The 28,000-nt window shown below is 34.3% G+C and overlaps 1 protein-coding gene across 3 annotated transcripts; it reads left to right on the top strand.

The window, feature by feature from the left end:
- The first annotated feature begins 16,137 nt into the window (after nt 1-16,137).
- Nucleotides 16,138-27,492, top strand: LOC110026708 (putative 1-phosphatidylinositol-3-phosphate 5-kinase FAB1D). 3 transcript variants are annotated; one of them, XM_020727770.1, is made up of 13 exons: nt 16,138-16,434; nt 19,075-19,445; nt 19,549-19,582; nt 19,977-20,732; nt 20,853-20,997; nt 21,081-21,425; nt 23,029-23,925; nt 24,018-24,355; nt 24,448-24,574; nt 24,736-24,903; nt 25,004-26,521; nt 26,617-26,877; nt 26,976-27,492. In XM_020727770.1, exons 2-13 carry the CDS (start codon nt 19,175-19,177, stop codon nt 27,312-27,314), a joined length of 5,199 nt encoding a protein of 1,732 aa, XP_020583429.1. In that variant the 5' UTR covers nt 16,138-16,434; nt 19,075-19,174; the 3' UTR covers nt 27,315-27,492. The 3 variants fall into 3 exon arrangements, with proteins under 3 accessions (XP_020583429.1, XP_020583432.1, XP_020583431.1); XM_020727773.1 differs by having other exon boundaries at nt 24,736-24,900; XM_020727772.1 differs by having other exon boundaries at nt 19,091-19,445.
- Nucleotides 27,493-28,000: the final 508 nt, after the last annotated feature.

Here is a 28,000-nt window from a genome sequence, read left to right on the forward strand (position 1 = left end):
CTCCAGCTCTTACAACCTATGTACGCCGTCATGGCTCACTGATACAGCCTATGTGATCATCAATAACCTACTTGACTTGCAACTAGTACAGCCCCCGATTCTGGCCTCTATGTTCTACGGATGTGATCATAGCTCACCATTACAGCCAACGTGACTAAGTACAGCCTACATGACTGACAACTCATGCAACACCCGAGTATAGCCTACAAGCATTATCATAGATCACTACTACGACCCGTGTGACAAACTGTGGTGTACTTGGCTTGCAACTCGTGTAAATATCAACTATGATATGGACGTCATGAAAACTCACCACTATAGTTTACGTGACCAACTACGACCTATATGGCTCATAACGTGTGTAAATCCCGACTCTGACCAACAAATGTTATCGTAGCTCACCATTATAAATTATGTGATCAACTACGACCTATGTGGCTCACAGCTTTTGCAGTTTCCTACTGCGACCTCTGTGTCAACCAATCCTCCTAAAGTAACAATTTGTGGCTCGCACGACCAATAACTACAATTGCTTCTCCTACTGTTTATACGAAAATTTGACGCTACAACCATCTAAAACATTCACAACAGAATACTGCCTAGATAGTAATCAACTACGACCCTTACAATCTGCGATCACCGAGAAATACATTCATTACAAGCTGACTATGGCTATTAACGATGAATTACTGTTGTACATTTAACATGGTAAGCTGTATAACTCCCTCTTCTCTTTTTCATGAAAAAGAATAGATCTGTGTATTCACAAATTATAATGAATTGTTTCAGTTGGGCTATGTCCATTGGTTTTTTTTCTTTTTTTCTGAGTTTCATGTGAAAACGGATGCTCCTCCTACTTATTTCTCTTTAATTCATTATTTAAGTGTGACTTGGGTTTTTTTCTAACACTAAGACGATAATTCATTGCTCTGCCACTAGAGACCTTCCGCCTTGAATCAAATATTTTATTTTTCTAATAAGCATGCTTACTAAAATAAGCTACATGTTTTATTTCATAACAAAATATGAATAAAATAAATAAATAACAAAAATAACAAATAATAGTGGTCCCAAACGACTTTTTAGTTTCCATCATTTTGTGCCATCAATATTAACAATTTATTCTAAAAAATCAAATTAATTTACGAAGCCACTTGCATTAGGCCCACTACACCTCAAATAACTCCAATTGCGCTAGATTTAAACAAGCTTGGTTGAAATTCGAAGTTTTCTTGGCGCACAAGCAGAAACCGCCACCGCTGCTATTGTTGACCGTTCTTTTTTCCTCTTCCGCGTATTTTGAAGCTGACTCTATTTTTCTTATTATTTTACTATTTTTTTGTAACCTTATTTTCGTTTTTTGGGTGGCTGAGTTTGGGCAACAAGCGAAGGACGTGGAAACCTCATAGCATTGGACTCGTTCCACCATGACTTTTCGACTCCAGCCGGTTTCTTTTTCTTTCTTACCTTATTTTTTATATAATTGACATGAAATATAACAATGAAGGTAGGAGTAATTGTATGTATTAAAAAAAATGCATTTTTCTTATTAGCAAAAACAAGATAGTGTCTTTATCTATCGTCGGATGAAATAATTGGCTCTGAATTGGTTCGGACGGAAACGAGTAATTTGAGAGGAAATAAAAAATGAAAGTGAAAATTGAGTGATTATGGGTTCTTAAGAAAAATATTTAAAAAAATAGTGTGCTTACTAAATGTGTCAGCATAAATCTTGAGAAAAACCAATGAACTGGAAGACAAAAAGATACAGTCCAATAGGTCTCATTGATAAAAATCAAAGAACAATGTATCAGGATAGTTAAAAGATAAAAAACATCAAGCGTCGTCTCCTTCGGTCGGAACTCTGAGGCGACCGAACCGGAGGACATCAAAACGAAAGATAGAAGGAGCTCAATCCGGGAGGCAGTCATCCACGTCCAGCTCTCCTAGCCAATTCCAAAGCTCCTCAGAAAATGGCCAATGGCCCCTCTTGGAACTTCTCTCTGAGCCTCTGAGAAGGCTCATTGACCTTGGTCTGTTGAACAGAGCCTCATGAGAGGATGGTTGAAGGTCAAAGGTTGGTTCATGTCAAGCCCTTAGCGCAATATATGAAGACAGTAGACCATCGCGTGATAACTGAGAGCGGAAAAGAACCACTAAAGAAGATGTTAGAATCGAGCCCCATGACCTTCTTTTTTACGACTGTGAGGTACCAAAGAACACTTCATTGAGGTATTCAATGACGGAGTTGTTGGAGGCCAAACAAGATAAAAAGTACTTTAAAAATTCTCCACTAATAAGAGCAGAAGCTTTTCTCCCATACACAAATAAGTTCCTTAAGTATCACACATACCATAATTATGACATTGGGGATTGCAAACACCTTTGGAGCCTAGTCAAGGAATTGGTTTGAGTTAAGAAACTAAAAGAGTTTGTGGCACCAGGGGTGTTAACCCAAATGCAGGGAAGTCCTCAGTAGAGGAAGTTTTTGATGAGCCCGTCTGGGCCAATGCTATCAACATCACTAGGATAGTTTTGTTCATCTTGGGAGGATATTCGACTTTGTGAGCCAATCATAAGATGATCTGGATAGGATAATTATGTGTCAACACTTTTACTCTAAAGTGCAAGCCTCATTCTATAATCAACTTTACTGATGCAAACTTTTCCCCAAAGAGAAACAGTTTAACGGACACTGTCGTGATCAAGGTGGTGATAACCAACTATCAAATTGGTAGTATTACAGTTGACACTGATAGTATAGAAAACAATCTGCTTAAGTCAACCTTCAACTGGATGCATCACCTAGTTGATTGACTGATATAATTAGCCCATTACCTTGGTTTCTCTAGCGAGTGAAAGGAGACCATCGGTTAATGGGCTATCAGTAACATAGGGGAAAGGTGACAACCACTTTAGAAACATGGAAGATTTTTTAGTGATTAAATCACCACACAGCAGTAATGTCATCTTTGGTCACTCGTATCTAATGACTTCAGAGCTATGGTCTCCATGTACCATGTTGCAGTAAATTTTTTGGGTGATAGAGAAGTCATCACAATTTAGGAGAACTTGGAGCTGTCCATGTGGTTGATAATGTGGAATATGAGTCATTCAATATCTAGAACCAGCAAGATGGGGGTTTCAAGAACAATGAGACCACTATATATATTCACATTTTTAACTCCTGATTAATGTTAACAATTGTTCTTGAAAATTTTAAGTGTTGTCAAGGAAAGAAACGTTGATATTCAGTCCTAAAGGTAGCAGATTCCTGAAGATTGTATATTACCTAAAGGTTTTGTTTGTTTGTAATTTGTCATTTTTCTGTTGTTTGTTTTGTTTTGTAATTTTGTATTGTTATTTTATTATGTTGTTTTGTTGTTTTGTTATTTTTTAGATTCACATTTCAAGCTTTAAAATGTCATGCCTACAAAACAGAGTTAGCACACCCTAATAACATTTAAAGTAAATCTAAAATGCAATTCGCCTTATTTCTTTAGCAGTCTTGCGAAACAAAGTTAGTACAAGATTATATTTTAATTTGTTGATTCATTTTAAATTTTTAATTTTTAGACAACCCAGTCAAGATTATATGACTCTGTCATTTCGGGGTCGTCGGGGTATTCAGATCTACTTAGTCTGAAAGGTGGTTAAACAAGAACGGGAAGATTCTTATCAACAACTACAGATTGTGTCGTCCAAGAGATCTTTGTAGATCCAAACACTAGGGTTCAAATTGCGTTCGGTGATCTTTTTTTGTTAATGTTTCATATAAGTTATATATCTTTTTCAGCTTTTAAGGGTTGGAAAATTTTATGTTGCTTATGGCTTATTAGTCAATTAAGTTTTATCATTTTGTGTTTTATTTTTGTCATTTGGAATGATCCAGTCAAGATCTCATGGTTTCGTCATCCCAGATCATTTAAATTTTCAATTTGATTAGTTACAAGTGATTAGAGGATACTTTGTTAGCGGGCATGGGTTGCCTCCTCCAAAGTATCCTCTCAAACAAGGTTGTATTTTTTATTTGAGTTTAAGTTTTAGTCTCTCTTAAGATACATTTCTTATGTTGGTTGATTTAAGGTTTGATTATTAGGTTTTATGTTGGTTGGTTTAAAGTTAGTTTGATTATCTATCTTAATTGTCCTTAACTGAGGTTGAGCGAGCTTTTTATTCTCTTGTGAAGAAGCAAACTCTACCTAACCTTCACTCATATTAATTCATGTTGTAATGAACTAACCTTAAATAAGTTTGTAGTTAACCTAGATTAGGTTAAATCAAATCAAAGGTTTAGTTGATTTGGATCTATCCCGAGCCAGGTCAGATTGGCATGACTGATTAGACCCAGGTTATATCTAGGTTAGGCTAGACATAACGGTCTATGTTCAATCTAATTTGAACCTAAGAGGTTGATTAAATTTAATGTTGGTTAGACTTGGGGTTTAGATTGAATTTAGGTTGAACTTAAGAGAGATTGTTTAAGTCTAATGTAGGTTAGACTTAGGGTTTAGATTCAATTTAGGTTGAACCTAAGAGAGATTGGTTAAGCCTAATGTAGGTTAGACTTAAGGTTTAGATTCAATGTAGGTTGAATCTAAGGTTTAAGTTCAATTTGGGCTGAACCCCAAGTTTAGGTTCAACCTAGGTTTTTGGATTGTTTTAGGTTCAAGTTGGGTTGAACCTAAGGGTTTAGGTTGATTTAGTTTCAAGTTGGGTTGAAACTAAGGTAGATTAAGTTGTTTTATGTTGACTTAAGTTCAGGTTGGGTTGAACCTAAGCATTTAGGTTATTTTAGGTTCAACTTAGGTTGAACCTATGGATTTGGATTGTTTTAGGTTCAATTTGGGTTGAACCTAAGGATTTTGATTGGAGTTAGGTTCCAGTTAGATTGAGCCAAAAAATGTGGGTTGTGTTAAACTTAATTTAAGTAAGGCTTAAAAGATTAATTAAGACATAATAGGTGTTAAAATTAATTAGAATATTAGGATTAATTAAGCCAAATTTAAATAAGGCTTAAAGGTTTAATTAGGTCTAATATTGGTTAAACCTAATTTGGGTTTAAATTTAATTAAGCCTAATTTAGGTAAGGCTTAATGGATAAATTTTGTCAAATTGAGGTTAGACCTAATTAGGGTTTTAGGGTTAATTAAGCCTAATTTAATTAGGGCTTAAAGGATTAATTAGGTCTAATAAAGGTTAGACCTAATTAGGGTTTGAGATTAATTAAGTCTAATTTAGTTAAGGCTTAATGGATTAATTAGGTCTAATTGAGGTTGGACCTAATTAAGGTTTTAAGTTAATTAAGCCTAATTTAGTTAAGGCTTAGTAGATTAATTAGGTATAATTGGGGTTTAGACCTAATTAAGGTTTAAGGTTAATTAAGCTTAATTTAATGAAGGCTTATTGTATTAATTAGGTCTAATTGAGGTTAGACCAAATTAGGGTTTAAGGTTAATTAAGCCTAATTTAGTTAAGGCTAAAAAGATTACTTATGACTAATTGGGGATTAGAGCAAATTAAGGTTTAAGATTAATTAAACCTAATTTAGTTAAGGTTTAATGGATTAATAAGGTCTAATTAGGATTAGACCTAATTAGGATTTAAGGTTAACTAGGCCTAATTTAATTAAGGCTTACAGGATCAATTATGACTAATTGAGGTTTAAACCTAATTAAGGTTTATGTATAATAAACCTTACTTTAGTTAAGGCTTAATGGATTAAATAAGTATAATTAGGGTTAGACCTCATTAGGGTTTAAAGTTAATCACGCTGAATTTAGTTAAGGCTTAAAGGATTAATTAGATCTATTTCAGGTTTATTTCTAATTAAGGTTTAATGTTAATTAAGTCTAATTTAATTAAGGCTTAATGGATTAATTAGGTCTAATTTGGGTTCTACCTAATTAGGATTTAAGGTTAATTAAACTGAATTTAGTTAAGGCTTAATGAACTAATTAGGTCTAATTTGGGTTAGACCTAATTAAAATTTAAGGTTTTTTATAAGCCTAAGTTAAGTAAGGCTTAAGTTAACTAAGTTTAATATGGGTTAGACTTAATTAAGGTTAAAGGTTTGGTTAAGCCTAATTTTGTTAAGGCTTAAAGGTTTAATTAAGTCTAATAGGGTTTAGACCTAATTAGGTTTTATGATGTACTTAAGCCTAATTTAGGTAAGGCTTAAGAGTTTAATTAGGTATAATGGGATTTAGACCTAATTAGGGTTTAAAGTGATTATGCCTAATTTAAGTAAGGCTTAAAGAATTTAATTAGGTCCAATAGTGGTTAGGCCTAATTATGGTTTAAATATACTTAAACCTAATTTTGGTAAGGTTTAAGGGTTTGATCAAGTTTATTGTAAGTTAAACCTAATCAGGGTTTAAAGTACTCTAGACCCAAGTCTTAGGATTGGATTAGGTTTAACTAGTTGGACTCATAATATGACCTAATTTTATCTCCATATTAGATCAACCGTAATTCATATGGTCCAAACTAAATTTTTTGGGCTAATTTGTAAATTATGAAGTTACAATTCAAACCTTTAAAGTTCTAAGTTATCATTTTAAACCTTTACAAAGATTGGTTTTAGACATTAGATTAACCTCCAAGAATTTTCTAACAAATTTCAATTTTAATATTCAATTTTTTTGTTATTTTTTAAAATTATTTTTGTAAATAATAAAAAAATTTGGTGAAAATTGGTCAATGTCATTTTGGGGATTTTTCTTAAACTTAGAAAAATCAGGGAATGTTTTCAAGGATAGAAGGAATATCCCAAATGAATGTTGTAATTTTTAGATTTAAAATTAATTTTTAATAATTAAATTACTCTAGAGAGTCATTAATTAATCTAAAATTAAATATAATTTACTAATTTTCAATTTTACTTTTTATTATCTTTCCTTCCTCTGTTGAGTTATGTGATATTTTTAGTTTGTTTTAATGATTTTCCTTTGCAAAGTTATGATTTTTCTAAGGTTTTAGAAATTTTCTGAATTTGATTAGATAAAAAAATCTGATTTTCTATTTATCCAAGGAGGGACCAACTCGAACCTAGGATTCCTTGAAGCTCCATGCGTAGGCTTTGGATTTGCAGGGCTTAACACTTGGGCACTGAGATGGCCCACAATTTAGTGTCGTTTGTATGAAAGAATGTGTGAGTTGACGCAAGCATGGTAATTCATTTTTGGTACACGGACATGGAGGTCACCAGTTCATTATCCTCGCGAGGAGATTAACTGATGCATGTTCATGTTTAGACTTCAAGAAATCTCTAGTTTTTTTGGTAAAATTTCATGATTTTTATTCCTAAAGCTTCATTGTGCTTAGGAGAACACATTCATACGATTATTTATGCACAGTGTAAAAATTTCTTTCAAAAAGGTCCAAACTGAGGCCATTTTTAGAATTTTCGGCACATACCTGGTTTCAAGAGGTGTAGCCTCGATTAAGTTTAACGTAAACATTTGCCTTGTACTCACAAAGATTTTCCTTGGTTCAAATTGGGATGAAATTGAGCCTATCTATGTTCATGGTGAAAGGGTGGTTTAGTTTTATCTTGCATTAGGTTGGAGGCCTCGAGGTGGCTCAATTTTGATTGGGTTCTTCTTTGTAGAGTTTTGAGAAATTTTGAAAGAGGTAGGTTGAGGATTTGAAAGGATTTCTGTTTGACCCTAAAATGTTCTGGATTTTGGGGTGCAAAATTAGGGTTTTCTAAAAGGTTCTAGAGGCAGAAGCTATTGAGTTTCAATTGCCTATGGGATAAGAAGTAATTTTACTATTAAGTCCAACAGAGTTTAGGGGTTCTATGTAGAATTCTTCTCTTATGTAAAGCTCTCGGGTATGGCTTTAAATAGCCATTGAAGGTCATAACCAAGCTTTGGATGGATTAGATAAGATGGGTGGTGGCTCAGAGAAGCTCAGAGGAGCTAAAAGGATATAATTTCAACCGAGGATATTCTATCCCCTCATTTCTCATGGTGTGCTCATCATGTGTCTAAGCATGTTGAAGAGGGTGGCTAGGGTAAGTATTTCCTTTCATTGGAAATCCATTGAGGTGGATGAATTGTTCAGAGATGAGCTGGCTTGACTTTCCCAAGTTGATCCAAGAAGATGAGATGGATGCCATGTAAGAGGACAGGTGTTTTCCACCTCACTTCCTCTTGGAAAAAGTCAATATTAGTGGCTTTAGGTTTCATGATGTGTTTTTATGGGTTTTTTATGTCAAGAGGGTTCTTTTTGGATTGAAGGTGACCCAAAAGCAATGATTGAAGGAGATTTTGGGCTTTGGGCCTTCATGAATGAGCTTAGGCTCCATGGAAAAGCTTAAGCTCCATGGAAAAGCTTAGGCTCCATGAAGGGGCCTTGAGCCAAAGCTTTTCATGAAATGGTTTAATTACTTAATTAATTAATTTATTTATTTATTTATTCCATAAGGTTGGCCATTTGACTAATGTTGACCAATTGAATCCTAGGTTGACCAATTGGATCATGGGTTGACTAAAATGATCCATTTGACCATATGGTGAAGTGTTGACCATATGGTGGTTAGGTTGGCCGTTTGGATCATGGGTTCACCAAAATGCATTTGTCATATGGTGATGTGTTGACCGTATGGTGGTTAGGTTGGTGATACACCAAAAAATTATGTTATTTTAAGTATATATTTTATTCTTTTTTGGGTGAAGAAGGGTATTTTTCAGGTTTTGTTGCAGGTATATCAATTCTAGGCATTCGATAAAAAAATTAGAAAAAATGACAAAATTTGAAGCCAAAATAGTGAAGTTTCAAATTTTGGCGCATGATGTGTCAGATTGGCACCAGATGCACCAAAACCCAGAACAATACAGTCTTCAACAAATTGGCACATACTGAGCTCCAGATTGGTGCTAGATGTGCCATTTCAAAGAGAGTTAGCGCATGATACGCCAGATTTGGTGCCAGGGATGACTTTTTGCGGATTAAGGTGGTTCGAGACAAATTTTTTACGAATTTTCAAAGGGACACTTGTTCTAAACACCCTTGGAGTAATTCAATGCATCTAGAAACTTTGGAAGGTTCTTTTATGAAGGGATATGTCTCTTGGGTCAATGGACATGTCCTTTGAAGTCAAAAGAGTTGACTTTTGGCTAGAATTTTGGGGCGAAATTTGAATTCTTTTAGGAGGGAGGTAGCCTTTAAAGCAGGAGAGGAGTTTTACAGTGGCGTGAGGTGTGTGGTGTCAAGGAGAGTTAGAGAGAGAGAGAAAGAAAGTCAAAGGCTTGGAGATTTTCTTCAAGGATTGTAAGAGGAGAGGGAAGGCGAGAGATTTCTTCTTCATTATACTTCTAAGAGAGAATTGAGAGTGCTTGTAAAGAGAGAAAGGCTTGGAGAGAACTTCTAGGAGTTTGCTTGGGAAAGATTGTGAGATAAGTTGTGTTTTTTATTTCTTTTATCTTGTAAACTTATTTTTATATATGAAATCAGTGTTTTGTCATATCCTTCTCGTGAATTCTAAGTAGTCTTCTTTATCTTTCTCCCTACTTTGAGATATGATTTTGTGAAGAATGGATTTTGTTTATACTGTTTTAAATGTCAATAATTTGTGATGATTTAACTCTAATTTTCATTTACTTTTCAATCTAACCAATTGAAATGTTAAAAGGTGTTGATAAACATATGTTCTGTAAGGGCTATGATTTCTACACCATTAGGAGAATCACATTTGATTTCATGGAAGAGTATTTCATCCATGGAATTGGGTGCAAATAAATAAGGAAATATATTTTGTTGGATGTAAAATTGGAGATTTTAAAGTGACAGATTTAAATCCCCAATTTGGTCCAATTGATTGGAAACTGCTACGAGACTGTTAGCCCTCAGAGGAGGGAGTAGTGGGAGCTTTAGAGTGACAACCAGTATCCTCCCAGCCTAACCACATAATTAGGGAACTAACTCTGTATTAGTGAATATCCTTTATGTACTTGAAGAGGGTAAAGAATCAGATTGCTCCTATTTAGCACAAAATAGTTTATATATATATTTTTTTCAAATGATTTTAATTTCTTCACAATCCCTATACTCATTGTAAAAGGGAAGGATGTTTTATTAAATTTAAACTTTCTGTCACAACATCTTAATTTTAATTTTCATAAATTTACTTTTAAGAGTTTAGCATTTAGTTTAGTTAACTTTGTCTTTCAATTGCATTTTAATTAGCATTCACTTGTCATTTAATATTCAAACTTCACACTTTATTTTTTGTATTTTTAAAATTATACTTTACATTATAATCTTAAGAACTCATTTACAGGGTTTTCCAACTTTCCTATGGGATCTATATCTAGGACTCCATTAGAGCCCTTTATTACTTGAGTGATACGTATACTTGTGTTATTTTTAAAGGGGATTTAGCAGTTTAAAGATTTTTGAAAGATAAAACTATTTAAACTAAAGTTATTTTGTTGGGATTATTTGCATATTGTATCAGCCGTGTGTATTTTGTAAAATTGAAAAATATTTGGAAAATTAACACACTAAATCTATGAGCGTCAAGTTTTTGGCGTCATTACCGGGGAAGTAATGGAAAGTAGTAGTAAGATATTTTATAATTTATATTATTTTTATTTTAAAAACTAAAAAAAAAAGTTTTTGTAGTTTAGTTTGAATATTTTCATATTTTGGTGTGTTTACTTAATTTAAATTACTTATTGTGTTTATTCATGTGTAATGTAAGATCTGAAGATTTAGTACCTTACGATTTGAAGTTAGAAAGAGCTATTAAAAAAATTAGAAAACAACAAAAAAGATAAATAATTTTAGCAAAATGGCTTGCAACTCAAGTAATGCTCGAAATGAAAATGAACATCATTAGAGACCTTTAAGAGATTGTGTTAATCCTACAATAGATGAAATTCATTTGAGTATACAAAACCCTATTGTAGCGGCGAATTCATTTGAGCTTAAACCTGCTATTATCCAAATGGTACAAAACAATCAGTTCGGAGGAACACCAACTAAAGATCCTAATTTATACATTGCTAGTTTTCTAGAATTGTGTGCTACTTTTAAATATGATGGAGTGTCGAATGATACCATCAGACTTAAAATTTTTCATTTTTCACTAAGAGATAAAGCTAAGATGTGGTTAAACTCGTTAGCGTTAAACTCGTTAGCACCTAAATTCGTTAGCACCTAAATTTATCAGAACTTGGGGAGAATTATCACAAAAAATTTTATCTAAATATTTCCCACCTTCAAAAACTTCTAATCTTAAAAATGATATTATATCTTTTTTTCAGTTTGAAAGGGAATCAATTTATGAAGCCTGAGAAAGATTTAAAGATCTCTTTAAAAAGTGTGCACACCATGCGTTGTCAGAATGGTTAATAATTTAAACTATTTATAATGGATTGGTTGGAACTCTTAGATCGACAATTGACACTGTTGCTAGTGGATCATTAAAGTCAAAACTATTTGATGAAGCATATTCTTTAATTGAAGAGATGACTACTAATAATTTGTAATGGCCCTCTGAAAGGGTAAATCCAAAAAGAGTAGCTAGTATTCATGATTCTGATGCAATATCTATGTTAACTGCACAAATAGTTACTATATCGAAGAAGATAGATCAATATGGAATGAATTATTCTTAGACATTGCCTGTGCTTGAGGAAAATTCATTGCGACAATAGAATCTCAATCTTCTTATGAGAAGTTAAATGCAATAAATAATCGTTCAAATAATCCTTATGTCAATCTTATGTCAATTATTATCCTTATGTCAATTATTATAATCTCGGTTGGAAAAATCATCCGAATTTTAGTTGGAGCAACAATAATTCTAATGCTGCAAATCCGAAATAGGGAAACAACATTGTGAACCCATTAGGAAACTCCAACAATCAAGGAAATCCAACTTATAAACCTTATTAACCTTTAGGATTTAATAATTTGCAAAGTAAAGAGAGAAAGTTTAAAATTTTTCAATGGAAGAATTGATATTGCAAGTGGGGAGTCAATTACAAAGTCAATGAGCTGCAATCAGAAACATGAAAAATCAGTTGGGATGTACAAAGAGAAAATGCTTTTAACTGCTATATCAGTAAAGTAACAGAAAGTATCCCACTGTAATTAATCCTTGAATCATTCCTCCTGGGTTGAAAACTGCTCCCACTTGAGTCAAATTTTTCTTTGTAAAAATGCGAGTTCTAGTGGTATTGTGCCTTCAGATTAACGAACCTGTATTCAACAAAGCCAAGTCTTCCAACCGTTCTTTTCATTTTAGGAGCCATAAAGATCTAAAAATTCCAAAATATATCCAATATTTCTCAAATAATGGTTAAATTAACTCCTAAAATCCAAATCATGGCTAAAAAGCTTCACTTCATTGGTTTTCCCATTTTCGGTTTCTCCAAAATGTAGGAGAAATCCATGGTTAAAATAAAAAATTTCTAGGTTAGATTGAAGCTCTTACCAAGAGATGATGAGATCCGGAGTTTTCAAGCCTTCAAATCTTCTTCAATCCAAGTATTTTGATGCTCTAAAATGATTTTTGACCCTAGCTCAAGAAGAAGATGAAGTTTAGAGTTCAATAATGGTGAAAAAAATCTTTTCGTGAATTTTTCAACCTAACTAGGACTTTTTGCGAGTCTGGCGCTAGCACAAATAAACACTCGATTTCGCGTTTTTGCTACAAATTTTCGCACTAAACCAAATTAAGCTATAATTAGCCCAACTCTTCATTAATTTCTAATTTTTAGTAATTTTTAATAATTAAGTTTTTTACAAACAACACAAAAACTCACTTCCTATATATACTTAACAGTTTTTTTAACATAAATAAAAAATCAGCGTCGCTAATCAAACCAATGAATCAATGCTGAAAATAAGAAATCTAAATTCAATCATAGCAATCCCATTCATGTAAGCAAAAACATAAACACAAACATACTTAAACACTCAAGCACACTTTGATATCTTCAGTACTTTAAGTCCATCAAGAATTTTCACTCTCATCACTTTGATCCACTTTGATATCTCTCATTGATTGGTAATGAACAAGTAAATTGTAGAAAGGGTGGCTTGGGAATTCATCTGTTGATTCATCTTCGATCCAACAATTCCTCTTGTACAATCGCACTATCCAATCTTCTACAAGTCCGGTATGGTCTTATTGTTGTTTCAATCTGCAATCTAAATGTTCAAATTTAGTATAAATTCCATCAATCTCATTGATGATACAATTCATTTTCTTCTCCAAATTTTTAACTCTTTTCATTACAATATCCAAATTATCTGGTGGTGGTGGTAATAAAGTAGGTGTTGAATTTTGAGATGATTGATCCAAAGAAACATTCTCTTCTTCTGGGTTCACCAAATTCGAAAAGTGGAAAATTGGGTCCAAAGGTTGCTACGGAAGAAGAGCCTTTTATCAATTATCATATGGAACTTACGACTGGCTACACAACAGAAAGATGGTAGAAGGATGTCTAAGTCCAGTAGAAGATCCATTTAATGCTAATTCCAGAATATATTTTATAATCAAAGTTCCCACATCTATTGGCCTTCTAGTCTGAATGTAATAATTCAGAATAAAACTCTCCTTTGTGACTTTACTTAGTCTCGTAGTGGGAAGTAATTTAGCAGAAATAAAGATATGTTAAGGCCTAGATACAACATTTAATAAAGAAGATGGGAAACTTACATCAAATTCATCTTTTGCTTCCCAACCTCTATCTTCATCCAACAAAATTTTGTATGTCTCGTACATGTTGTCTCTCCTCGAGGCAAAGTTAATGTAATGACAGATAGGGACATTCTTGATAAAAAATAACTCATTAATCCGAGAAGGATTAAGACGTACTTCTTTACCTCGCACATACACTACTCCTTGGTTAATTCCATGGAGATTAGCATAGAACTCGTTTACCATAGAAACTACTACTGCTGTAGCAGTGTAGCATAAGACTTCAGATCTCCTCTTCATTATGATAACTTCCACCACAGTTTTTGAAACTTCATGTCCTTGATTCAAAATTCCTCGCTCCTTAATTAATTTATTTTTCACCAGCACTTTCTCATACAAATTTTGTGCATAATAATTAATAAACCGTCTCTTGTTGAAAAATTAGGATTTGTAACATACCTTGGAGTTAAAAGCCGTTGGATAGGAATGGGTACTTCTACTTCATCCAAAAGGTATATTCAATGCTTTATTTTTAATATTTACGAAAGTTTCTCAAAGTTCATGGTTGAGTGATGATGTACTTGAAGGGGGTTTTGCAGTAGAAATATCACAACTTATTTAGATTAGACTAATTTAGCCTAATTTAAAAGATCACTTTAGGGAATGGAATTTGAGTGAAATAAAAGGCTATAAATTCTTTTGAATGGCTAGATTAGGACATGCACTTATGACATAGAATGAATGACTAGTTTTGATGCTCATGGATGTCAAAGGGCAAAGAAGAACCTTGGTCCTAATCATGTTTAGCTAGTTTGTAGTTGGCGTGTGGTTTGGCTTGGGTAATGAGTAGTTAAAAAGGATGTTAGTATGGAGAGAGCTGTAAGAAATTTATATGCATGGCCTACTACATGCATGTAAAATTTCCCTTAATTTTTGGGGCATTTACACATAGATATCACCCAATTCTGATATATTTACATATCTAACATTTAAATTTTACCTTTTATATTCATACATCTTAAATCTTTCATATCTCATAAAAAATATCACTATTTTGACTTCTAAGCATATTTTTCATGCATCGATAAAGAGGCATATTCGTGAAAATTAAAGCTTTGGTGTTAAATATAAATACATAAAAATCGAGTTATATGCATGTAAATATTCCTATTGTTTTAGTTTCTTTAGTATAATTCATAAGCAAATAATTATACAATTTGTGCCCACAACGGTTCAAACCCAATCAGAAGAGATGGAGATTATCGCTTGCTTTTTGCTCATTAAATTATGTCATATTTTTGTTCAAACCAATTCATTTTTATATTGATTTGGTACCAAAGTATTTGATACGCGATCTTTGGAGCCACAACAAATTATTCCTATAAATAGTAAAAGATAATATATATGCATCTCATAAAATATTATAAGGAAATACCGACAGGGGAGCCAGATGGTACTTTTGCATCTTAATTAGATCTTTATTAGGAAAAGAAACAAATTCCTTTTACTATTTTTATATTTTAGCTTAATATTTTCATGTAATATAACTATTTCGATATTTTTCTACTATCTTGAATTTTCTAAAATCTAATAAAAATTATTCAAATTTTAGCCGCACGCAGAAATATATGCGTTTAATCAAGTAAAATATTATCTCTATCAAAAATGTATCTCAGTGGGTCTTACTTTAAATTTTTTTTAAAAAAAAATTATTCAACAACACATGCAAATTGCGTGCGCTATCCGCACAGAATAAGCTCTCCAAACAGGGTCTTTTTGGGGCAGCTTATTTGGTGCGGTGACGTTTTGAAAACGCATCTGATCTGTTTGGGTAAACTGTGTTTTGACAGCTTATGTATTTTCAAAACGCAGAAAACAGCGTTTTCAAAACGCAAAAAATAGTATTTTCACACCGCATTTATCTAGTTACGGTGGCAGCTTATTGGCAACAGTCTGACTCTTCCAAAAAAATTATAAATTTATAATAATCACCGCACCTAGCTTATTAGCAGATTGTTTGTAATAAGTTTATCAACAAATTATCCAATAAACTAGAGCTGCACCAGACAGCAGACACACCCTTAAAGCCCTCAAGATGGATAGATCTGCATAAATTCATATTTATTTAATTTTATTCAAAATCAAACAGTTTTTAATCAAGGTGCTCGTTAGATTGGACTAATTAGTAATGTCCTAAATAAAGTTATAATTTAATATTATAAATTTTACCAGCTGTTTAATTATTCATGACATCCACCCGACAACTATTCATGATTTTGCGACAACAAGATATTTTTATTTTATTGAATTAAAAAATTAGGGAAAAAAAAACACTTTCCTTTGAAATCAACTACTTCAAACGGCTGCGGCCGATTGATTCTCCGAGCGCTCTTATCGGACGGTTAAAATTGCGCCGGCGACAGAAGTCCTGAATCAATTCAGATGTTGGATAAAAGATATTCAAAACAGTCTTCGTCAACATCGACCTTTCACTCCAAAAATTGCCCCTTTTTTCTCATCTGCGCACGGTAGAAAATTCCTATTTAGCTAATAAGCTGCAATCTCTCTTCTCTCTCCTTTTCTCTTTTTCTCTCCCTCTCCTCGCCTGCTCTCTGTGTTCTCTGGTGTCTCGATCTCTTCTGCTTGTACTTTGTTTAGCTGTGTGATCTTTTTTATTTTTTTTTGAGATCGGAGAAGGTATTGGCGGTTCGTGACGGATGCAGCTGTAGGCGGGCCGCTACTGCTGGTGGGGACGCTTTGGTCCATGTCAGGTTGGTAGTTTTGCCTCTAGCTTTCTAGGTTGGGTTCTGATGTTCTTGGGAATCAGGATTGGGGCTTTGTTGTTGATGGACGGATTTGATTGTTTGGTGTATTCTTGGGGTTTGTAACGATGCTTAGGTTTTTGGGCTCTGGTTTTGAACTGGGTTCCTAGAGCTTGACTTTTGGATCTAATTTTTTCATCATCGCTTTTTAAGTTCTTCCTTACCCTAGGGTATTCTCCTTCGATACTTTTTATTTAGGTGGTTGATAGATATGTAAAAACCCCTTTTATTTATGAACTTTGAGGATTTGACTGATAGTTTTGGGTGATGTTTGGTGTTTGGCTTTTGATGGATTGTTGGTTTTTTTTTTTTTTTTTTGGTCCCGGGTCTGATGCTGGATCTTTGTCTTGTGTGGTTGGTTTATAGGAAGCGAGTATGACCTGTGAACGGCCGATCCGTTGTTGTCCTCTTTTACCACCTATTTGTTTTTTTTTTTCGTTTATTAATCGGAAGAACTTTTTGTGGGTGTTTTGGCTTGTTTGAACTCGATATCCATTTATTCTTACGCTGAGTGAACTATAGCTTTGTGATGACTTGAAAGCTTTCTGAGAAGTTTGCTTAGAATAGGTTTTTAGGTTTATTCTGCTCTTCTGGATTTGTAATTGGTACTAGTTTATTTTCTTTGCGTTTTCTTTCTGAGAAGTTTGCTTAGAATAGGTTTTTAGGTTCATTCTGCTCTTCTGGATTAATTGGTAATAGTTTATTTTCATTGCGTTTTCTATCTGAAACTACTCCTTAGTATAAACTTATGGGCACGATGTCCTTGAATGAAACCTAATTATGGATGGACTTTGACCTAGAATTTTTTAGCAATTCATCATGCTTATGGCTTAGTTTATTGCTATGTTTAGGTAGCTTTGCAACATCTATGATTTAATAAATTGTTTTTCTTAATTTTTTGGTCCTCTTAATTGAATTAGAAATGTTAGGTTGGAGCGTGAATAGAATTCAATTATTTGTTAGCTCAATCAAGATTGGGCAATGATTGTTTGTTTTTCCAACGTCTTTCCATTTCATCTCGGTCTGAACATCCAAATAGTGTCATTTGAGGTATTATTGGATAGAATGATCATATGGAAACTTAAAGGGGTTAGTTGGATGCAAGTAGGATTTAGTAAATCATGTAAATCTATATTTAGCAGACTCTGGGGCATTAAATTTTTAAACTTTTTTTATGTCATATACACTAAATTTGGTTAAATCCTAACAAACAGTGATAAATGTTTTCAAGATTTAGTATTTAAATGAAGGGAAAACAGGCACCGTGAGAAATGCGTCTCTCTTGAATCCTACTTTCTACGGTTTACTAAATTTTTTATTTAGCCTATACTGGGAGGAGAATAAAATTTAAGAATGTAATGGTATTTATATGGATCAAAAAATTATTTGACAAGGTTTAGCTTTAATTCTTGGCTAAGAATTGCAACCAAACATTCCAAATGATAAGACTTATTAAACCACAATTAGCTAGTATTATTGCATAAAACATAATATTGTATATTAAAAAATTGAGGGTGACAAGAACAAAATGTTATGATGAATGGATTGTCAAACTAGGAAGAAGAAGATATTCATTTATTAGAAGAACAGATAAAAAAGTGTCAAATGATTAAAGAAGATTGAGTGCATCTAATGTAACGGTATAGTGGTTGCTCCAAATGATTTGTGATGAATAGTTTGACTAGGGCTGTCAAAACGGCTCGTTGTTCGCGAAAAGCTTGTGTTCGGCTCGTTCACTAAGTTAAACAAGCCGAACACGAACAACACGAAGAAAGATTTGTTCATTCGTGTTTGGCTCGTTTTGGTTCGAAATACCTAACCAATTAATATATTTTTAAAAAACTTAATTAATAGTATTTTTAAAAAATCAATTAATATCTTTGATGAATAGTATTTTTAAAAAACTTAATTGGCTACAAGGCTATAAAGATTTATAATCAATTATAAGTATTAATTAAGACAATAGAATAAATATTATTAAATTAGATTCAAATGATGTTTTAATATAAATTATAATTTTTAAATCTTGCCTCAATCCTTAACATCTTATGGCTACTTGATTAGAGTTGTCATTTGTTCGTGAACCGGCTCACTAAGCAAACGAGCCGAACACGAACACACTTTTTGAGCTCGAAATATAAATGAGCCGAACACGAGCTGAGCCTGGGCTCGTGCTCGCTCGTGTTCGGCTCAATTACACCCCTAAGTTTAACACTTCAAACAACAATTAATTTGAATGAATGAAAAATGAGTTTTAAAAGAACTGAACCCAAATAGTTGGGATGAGGCTAATCATGATGATTATGATGGTCCAAAGGGTGCCTTAACTTTTGCCTTTAACTTAAATTTCCAGGTAGTCATTATGAGGCCGGTGATTTTTTGAGCTGATATATATTTCTTGCTTTGTAAATCTTTATTTCCTGTTAGGGCTTTTGTTTGTAGCTTATAGGATGCCCATAGTTTAACCTTTATAGTTCAGAATGTGATTGTGTAATATTCATGATGTGTCACTACATTCCAATGTCTTATATCTTGAAGTTCTGTTATATTAATGTATTTCTTGATGCTCATTCTTTCTCATTTCTTCAGGGCTTTGCTTGTGCAGTGGTATCAAGAAGTGGAATTTTATCATTTTGAATGTGTCTGATGTCTTCAAGCTGCCGATATTCATTGGGATTTAATAACTACAATGTGTAATGCATGCAATGATGGGCAGAAAGTACTGGGCCATGGGGTTTATTGTAAAGGCTGCAGTGCTTCCTTCTTTGTTGATCTTGATAAAAGAGAATTTAAATTAACTATAGACGTAAAGCACCTTACGTACTCTCATATTTCTCTCTTGGACAAGTATGCAACCGATCAGAATTCAAAATTTGAATTGATTCCTAAGACTGACACTCCTACCTGCAGTTTTCCAGCACACCTCTCAATGGATCCTTTGAACTCTAGTTCTGATAGTGGTAATTTTTCTCTCTTTTTTTTTTTCTTAACACAACAGTTGCTCTGCTAACAGGTGTAAATATGATTTTCTGATTCAATTGCTTGTTGGTTCTCTTTATTTAGGCAACACAATATCTGAGGTGAATCCACTTATCAGGTAAATAGCAACTCTACTTCCATCTATTGTTATCTATGTTCTCAATTATCTTGTATCATCAAGATGCTCTTATTTTGAAGCCTCTTATGTTATATAATCATTTTATGATACTTGTGCTACACAATGACAGCAATTATCATCACATATAATACCATTTTGAGGTTTTGAATCCTGTATTTGGAATTTGGATTCATAAGCGCTTGATTTTTTCTTTCAGTTCGGTGTTTAAAGACGAGCAATGTATTGTCTACCATTTTTGAGTAAATTTGTATTCTTGGTAATCTTGACTCGGCTAGCATTTGAATTTGAGTGCTTTGGCATTTCCTCCTTTTATTTATTCATACACTTTTCTTCGCCAACATGCCTTGCATACCTAAAAGTATTTCCTATGCAGGAAAAATGGAGATGAAGCTATTGATATTCTTCAAGAGCAACTAGAAAGATCTACTAAACATGGGGAAGTGACAAGAAGTAGGGTCTTTTCTGAGATTTTCAGTGCTCCAACTTCTGATATTACAACTGGACTGGACAGAATTGCAGAGGCCACATTGTCTGGAGTAAGTTTTACATCGAGAACCTTTGAAAGGTATGAGAATGGTAAAGATGAGAGGCTTCATCAAGTTGACACCTCTCAGCAAGATCTTCAATCTACCAGGTTAATTGCTGGGGATGATTTTTATAAGGTTGAGAATGGTGTTACAACAAGTAGTTCATTGATGTTGTCCACTTTGAAATCTGATCCTCGCATTTGGAAGCCACCAGAGGCAGCAAATATTGAGGATGACATGGATAGTGTTGCAAATAATGATGATGATGATGATGATGACTATGGGGATGGCACAAAGTGGGGGCAATCTACTTCTTTAGGTGATTTTGATAAAATTCAGGGAAGTAGCTACAAAGAAGCACGCCAAAAAGCAATGTTGGCGGCAATGAATGGGCAATTTAAGATTCTTGTAAGTCGTTTTTTGGCATCAGAAGGACTTGCTTCTGTGGATGAAGGTCATGACCTTGGCTGGCTTGATATTGTTACTTCTTTATCCTGGGAAGCTGCACTTTGTGTTAAGCCTGATGCAAAGGAGGGAATAGCTATGGATCCAGGATCCTATGTGAAAGTAAAATGCGTTGCTACTGGTGCTCGAAGCCAAAGGTAATGTTTGAGCATTTCATTTTTTTAAAGTGTTTATTTTCTACTTTTGTTATTTTCAGCATTTCCAATGATAAAAATGGACATCCTTTTAAATTCTCGAAGAACTTCCTGATTGTACAGTCAGGTGATCAAGGGTTTAATTTTCAAGAAAAATGCTGCTCACAAACACATGCCAACAAAATGCAAAAATCCAAGGCTTCTACTGGTAAAAGGGGTCCTTGGGCAACGTGAGCTTGGATTGTCATCATTTGATTCAATGGATCAGGTAGGTTATTCAAATTGGATTTTGCGGGTTGCCTTTATGGAGTGATATGTTTTTTCTCACTCGGGCTTCTTTACTGGAAGCAGGAAAAAGACTACTTGAAGTCAATCAATGAGATGATCGAAGCCTGCCATCCCAATTTGGTTTTGGTGGAGAAATCTGTTTCACGTGATATACAAGAGTTTCTACTAGCTAAGGGAATGACTTTGGTATTTGATATGAAAATTGCACGTTTAGAAAGAATTGCTCGCTGTACTGGTTCTCAGATTATTCCTTCTGCCAACATTCTTACTAACCGAAATGTCACACAGTGTGACTCATTCCATATTGAAAAGCTGACAGAAGAACATAACACCTCTAATGAAGTTGGCAGAAGGACAACCAAAACTCTGATGTTTCTGGAGGGCTTCTCCAAGCCATTGGGATGCACGGTTAGTAAATTGTTTATGCTAAAAACCTGTGAGATCCTTGTCTATTGCACACATGCAAAGTTACGTGATCATGTTGAAAAAAATAGTCTACTGAATATGATAAGCCACTTTCAGCTGTGCTTACCAGTTCAGATTCAAGACTTCTTCATTCATCCAAAAACGTTACAGCCAAGTAGCTGCTGTTATTTTCATGCATAGAGCAGCATTTTCAGGCCAAATAACAGTTGACAAGACCCTCATGTATAAATCATTGTTTAAATGCATTTAGGGTCCGATTGGGACAGCTTTCTGGCTGCTTTGTTTTTCATTCTACCACTGCAGTTCTGTTTGGGAACTATTTTTTTGCTGCTTTCTAGAAAGTTTTGTGGTTAAAAGCTATTTTTTTTTCAACCTAACCTATTAAAGTGTGGCAATTGCCACAAAGCTACAGCATTTTTTTTTCAACCTAACCTATTAAAGTGTGGCAAAGCTACAGTTAAACTTTTTGATATTAAAATGAATTTGTAATAGTCACAATTCTATTTTGAACAGCTGGTTCTTCTACAGAAGCTTCATAGCTGCTTCTTCAAACCGCTGCAGCTGCCCCAAACAAACCCATATTACTATTGAATTAGTTGTAATGGTTAAATTGATGAGAATTTGCCATGCCTCAAAAAATCTTAATGAATAAAGTTCTGGTTGCATCATATAGATCCTCAAGAAGGGATTTGGTGCTAGGATGGAAAAAAGCAACTTATTAATAGGATGCTGCAGTCATTCTTTTAACTGATTTTTTAACTGCAATACTAGGCATCAACATGAATATCAATTTGCAGAAAACATAAATTTTTTGGCATGCAACAAATTAATGATTTGTTTGTTATCTATTTCTATAGATGTTTGATATTTTATTATTTATTGAATTCAGTGCAGGAAAACTAACATTAAAGTTAATCCGTAATTTGATTGGAGGGTATTTACTAATGATACTTGTAAATGGTTTTACCATTGCCATCCGGTGGTATGAAATACAATGACAAACAAATAACCCCATCTTAATAGATTTGTTTGAATTTTAATTTACCTGTGGTTAATTAGTTTCTTGAATGTATAGCAACAACAAGCCGAATCTATTATGAAAATGACTTAGATGGGCGTTATACTAAGGCTATATGCTTTATATTACTGCTAAATGGAGATTTCACATAGTTCATTTTTGAATAATTTAGAATATATGATCTGTTTGAGAGATTAGATATTTCGTTAACTGTTGTATGATCAAATAAACAATTTATGAATTGCCAAATTAGTGCAACAAAAGGTAGGAACTAGTATATTGAGATCTAAATTTAGTCTAGATTTGAAGATAATTTCAAATATAAAACTTATGACCTAACGCAAACTTGTTACTTTAAGAAGCAAATTGTAATGAAAATACTTAATGTATTGGTTCTTGCAGCGTTACTTTTTAGGATTATGGTTATGCATCTTCTTGATAACTATTTAAACACTTCGGTGTGTTAAGCAGGAAGCTAGTATCTTCAATTAAGTGCAAAACCCTTTATATTAGTAAAAAAAATATGTCCAATACTCCTTAACATATGATGCTCTTTTGATGTTACAGATATTGCTTAAAGGTGCTCATATTGATGAACTGAAAAGAGTTAAACGAGTTGTTCAATACACCATCTTTGCAGCATATCAATTGATTCTGGAAACCTCATTTTTTGCTGATCAAAGTGCATTATTCTCTAACATTGATAGTTCAGAAGACAGTCATGCATTAACACATAAAGCAGTTCCAACTATTGCCGCAAGAAGCTCAAATTTTACTGATACTCCTGCTTCTAATGGCTTTTTAAATAATTCATCTCATGAAGGGTTTTACACTGCACATCTTGATGCAAACAGATCTTCAGATGACTCAGAAGTTGCTGGTGATTTTGATGTTTGTGAAGATAACTTTACTCAAGAACATCTTCCCAGAAGTTTATCCAATGAAAATGCAGTGAATCAATCTAGCTCATTATTATCGTCCGATCTTTCTGTACAGCTAATGTCATCTTTCTCAGCTTCCCTTACGAAATTGCTGTCACAAGAGAACAGGTTGAGGCCTGTGACATCTGAGTCCATTTCATCCTACCGTGGTTTTAAAGAGGATGAGCATGATTATCCAAGTTTGAGTGGCCTACCAATTTATTCATCTGGGACTATTGACGATGGTATAGAAGTAAATGATAACATGATGGCAGAGAAGCCAAACTATGAAAGGTCTGAGACCATGTCAATTTTGAATGAACCTGTTCAATACTCTACTGCTGTTACCGCAAACAGAAGTGAAACTGAAGGCAAGGATGACAGTGATGGTGTAATGAGTTCTGAGAGCATATTGGTTCTCTTGTCTAGCCAGTGTATTGAGAAAGGGATTGTTTGTGAACAGAGTCATCTTTCTCGCATAAAATACTATGGGAATTTTGATGTCTCTCTAGGAAGATACCTTCAAGATGTTCTACTCAACCAGGTTTATGACTCTTCTACTTGGCCAGATTATTTAATTTAATTTATTTTACTTTTCTTATTTAACAGAACTAATGGATACTGACTGCATGACAGAAACATGTCTGCTCTTCATGCGGTGAACCACCGGAAGCACATATTTACTGTTATACCCACCAGAATGGAAATCTTACCGTTCTAGTTAGACAGCTGCCTTCCAGTTCATCTTTATCAGGAGAAACAGAGGGGAAAATTTGGATGTGGAGTCGATGCCTAAAATGTGAGCATGAAAATGGGATCCCAAGATCTTCGAAGAGGGTTGTGATGTCCACCGCAGCTCGTAGCCTATCCTTTGGCAAGTTCTTAGAGCTTAGCTTCACTAGCCACTCTGCAGCAAGCAGGTTATCTTCTGAATGCGGACATTCACTTCATAGGGACTGTCTTCGCTTTTTTGGGTAAGCATATTATTTATTTGTTTCTGCAACTAATGTAACTATTTCTCTGTATGGTGACCTTTATATACTGTTTAAATTCTGATCATGTGCAGATTGGGCTCCAAAGTTGCAATGTTCAGATATTCACCTATTGAAATTTATGCTGCATGTAAGCCATCCCCAGTACTTGAGTTTCCTATTCCAAGTGAACAAGATTGGGTTGTGCAAGAAGCAAAATCTGTAAGAATTCTAAGAGCTTAATTTTTTGTTATATGTAGCTTTCCACATGGAGAATTCCTAAAATTGGTCTGTTCCTAAATAGTTGAGAAAAAGCTGATGATGATGATAATGATGTTTTAGCTTTTAGTATTAGCAACTGACCTTTATGTCGTTGTTTAAAGGTGCTTCAAAGAGGAGAGCAATTTTTTTCAGAAGTGGCAAACGTCCTGTACAATTTGAAGATGAGTTGTCCATGTTCTGTCTCTGAGCAAAATAAGAATTTTTCTGGTTTTGTAAAAGGCATCTGTGAAGCAGAAGCTATATTAATTCAAGAAAAAGCTGAATTTAAGGTGAGTTTTAAAGCACTGCTTTTTATTGATCTTCTGAACCAAAGTCCATCTCCTTCTTTGATTGATCAATTTTTCCCCTTTTTATTTAAATGATGTGCAGGATGCTTTGTTCAAAGCTATCAACTGCTCTGGGCAACAGGAGAAGTCTGTAAATGAAATTATAGGCTTGAGTTGGTTCAATCAGGAGCTACTTCTCAGGCTTTACATTTGGGACCTCCGTTTGCATCACTTTTCACAAATCAGCAAAGACCTAATCAGATCACATGATGAAAATGAAAAATATATGGGGAAAGGCAGCATTGAAATTGGTCATATAGTATCTGGAGAACCAAATCCTATTCCCATTAATGTTCAGCGATCCTTTTCTGATAGCAGTTACAATGATCAAAATCACTGTTATCCACAACCTGATGCAGTCTACAACTCTGCTGAAAGTTTCCAAAGTTCAGGGTTTGATTGGATGGAATGTTCAATGGAAGCAGCATCTTTTGATCCATCTGCTGTAGAAAATGCACCTACTGCAGTATATCAAAATCCTCTCTCTAGTTCACCAGACAACACTTCACTTAAAGAGTACGAGGAAGAATGTGCTGCTCTTGTTGATCCTATGCATGAAGTTCACAACATGGAACCCTCTGGATATAGTGATACATATGACTTGGAGATGATGAATGACAACAGCGCAAGTGGAATTGGATTATTTTTTGGTTCTGTGATGAAGGTACAGCTGTCAAGTCCTAAGGAATCTGCTATATCTGACTTTGAAGACCCTGAAAGCTTGATTTGGGTTCCTTTCCCTGAACTCCGCATTGCATTTAAAAAAGACCTAGATGGTGGCTACTTGCACAGGTTTTTATTCATCCATACTTACACTCCAAAATATTTGAGTCCTATGCGTCAGCTCTTTCCCCAAGAGCAGGGTTTGTTGCACTACCCTGTTGGCACTAATAGAAAGATCATGGCTGTCCGTGAGGATGAAATATCCAGCATAATAGCCTGTGCATTGGCCCTCTCTGAGGAGCAGATTTGTTTGTTGGAAACTATGGATGCGAAGAATTCATTTGAAGGAAAAATGGAGGCTGACAAGGAAAGTGATAATCCATCTAACCTTGTCTCTGAGGGTTCTGTGACTTCATCTCATTGGTCATCTAATGGATCTATAGATCCCGTAGGAATGCATCTTTCACATAGCTTCTCTTCACTTTCCTCGGATGAATTTTTTTCCTTGACTTTAGAAAGTGCATTATCCATGGATCGTTTGATAACTTCAGAAAATCTTCATCCTGAAGTCCCACTAGGCATAGGAAAAGAAGGCTTAAAGAAGTATTCTGTTGTCTGTATCCATGCAAAGCAATTCTATGCTCTTCGAAGGATGTGCTGCCCTTCAGAACAGGCTTACGTATCTTCCCTAGGTCGTTGCAGGAAGTGGGATGCTCAAGGTGGAAAAAGCAAGGCCTTTTTTGCTAAATCAATGGATGACAGGCTCATCATTAAGCAAATCAAGAGGGCCGAGCTTGATTCCTTTTTGAAATTTTCATCTAATTATTTCAAACATATTAATCACTCTTTAAGCACAGGTAACCAAACATGCCTGGCAAAAATCCTGGGAATATATCAGGTTTGTGATCTTATCACCTATTCATTTGGCTTCCTTTAAACTCATAGCATTTCTTATATTCTTTAAGTGAATTGATTTGGAAATTTCCACTATAGGTTAGACTAACTAAAAATGGCAAGGAAATGAAGATTGATCTGATGGTGATGGAAAACCTCCTTTTTGGCCACAATGTGACACGCACATATGATTTGAAAGGTGCTGTCTTTTCTAGATACATTTCAGATGTAAATGATCCTGAGAAGGTTCTTCTGGATCAGAACTTTGTGGAAGATATGCGCTTATCTCCTATCTATGTTGGCGGAAAAACTAAACATCTTTTGCAGCGAGCAATCTGGAATGATACATCTTTCCTTAATGTCAGTATATGTATCCTAGTTCTTCTATTCCTTGTCTCTAAAGCACATCTTTTTTAAAGTTTAAACTTATCTACAACTAAACCTGCCAATTTTCGCAGGCAATCAATGTCATGGATTATTCTCTGCTTGTTGGGGTGGATAAAAAAAGGCAGCGGCTGGTATTTGGTATCATTGATTATTTGAGGCAGTATACCTGGGATAAGCAGCTTGAGACCTGGGTGAAGGCATCTCTGGTTGTTCCCAAAAATTCATTACCAACCATTATCTCCCCCAAGGAGTATAAGAAAAGGTTCAGAAAATTCATGTCTAGATACTTCTTGACAGTTCCTAATTCATGGTGTTCGACAGAGTGTTCGGAACCTTGCAAATTTTGTACAGGTAGGAGCGACAATCAATCAAGTTCACATGGTTCTGCACCTTCACAGCGAGATGTTTGACTTTACTATTTGTTTATTCTTGATTTTCATATTAAACTGCACCATATTCTTTTCTCTAGTCTTTGCACTATGGCTTTGCGATAACTGTATATAATAATCTATCAAGCATTCCCAATTTTGCAAATTTTTAGCAAAACCATTGGGTAAGTTAATCATCTACAAGTATGATTAATATGTATTGTATCTCATACGATGATTTAAAAGATCACAAGAAATACTCAATCGTACTTATCTTTTGGTTGAACTCTTTATTTTGGTTATGGAACATGTTTTTAAACTGCTTGAGGCGTACTTATCTTTTGGTTGAACTCTTTATTTTGGTTGAACTCCTTATTATGGAACATGTTTTTAAACTGCTTGAGGTTGGTGGAACTAATTCTTGGGTCGGGTGGATACATCAATGTTAACATTTCAAATCTGCTGCTGCATTTCTGCTTGGTAGATTAGCACTGTTGTCGGGGAGACCTAACTAGTTGGCATGCATTAGGAGTGCAAAGTAAATCAAATTCAGAGGCTTTAAAAATTATAGGTGTTTGATTGGCATAAAGCAAATTTGTTCTTGAGGTGTCAGAATTTCTGACTATTTAATTTTTCGTCTATCGGAATTCACCAGATGTGAGTTAGACCTCTAGGAGAAATTCATAACAAGACTTCAAGATTTAATATAACAAAACAAAAATAATAAT

This window comes from Phalaenopsis equestris, unplaced genomic scaffold, assembly GCF_001263595.1.
Source record: "Phalaenopsis equestris unplaced genomic scaffold, ASM126359v1 Scaffold000393, whole genome shotgun sequence".
NCBI lineage: Eukaryota > Viridiplantae > Streptophyta > Magnoliopsida > Asparagales > Orchidaceae > Phalaenopsis > Phalaenopsis equestris.

Excerpts from the sequence above, each read along its gene's own strand:
- LOC110026708 (XM_020727770.1), top strand. The coding sequence starts at position 19,175 with ATGTGTAATGCATGCAATGATGGGCAGAAAGTACTGGGCCATGGGGTT. Across the intron at positions 21,426-23,028 it reads CCAAGCCATTGGGATGCACG|ATATTGCTTAAAGGTGCTCA; the intron begins GTTAGTAAATTG and ends TTGATGTTACAG. Across the intron at positions 24,356-24,447 it reads GACTGTCTTCGCTTTTTTGG|ATTGGGCTCCAAAGTTGCAA; the intron begins GTAAGCATATTA and ends GATCATGTGCAG.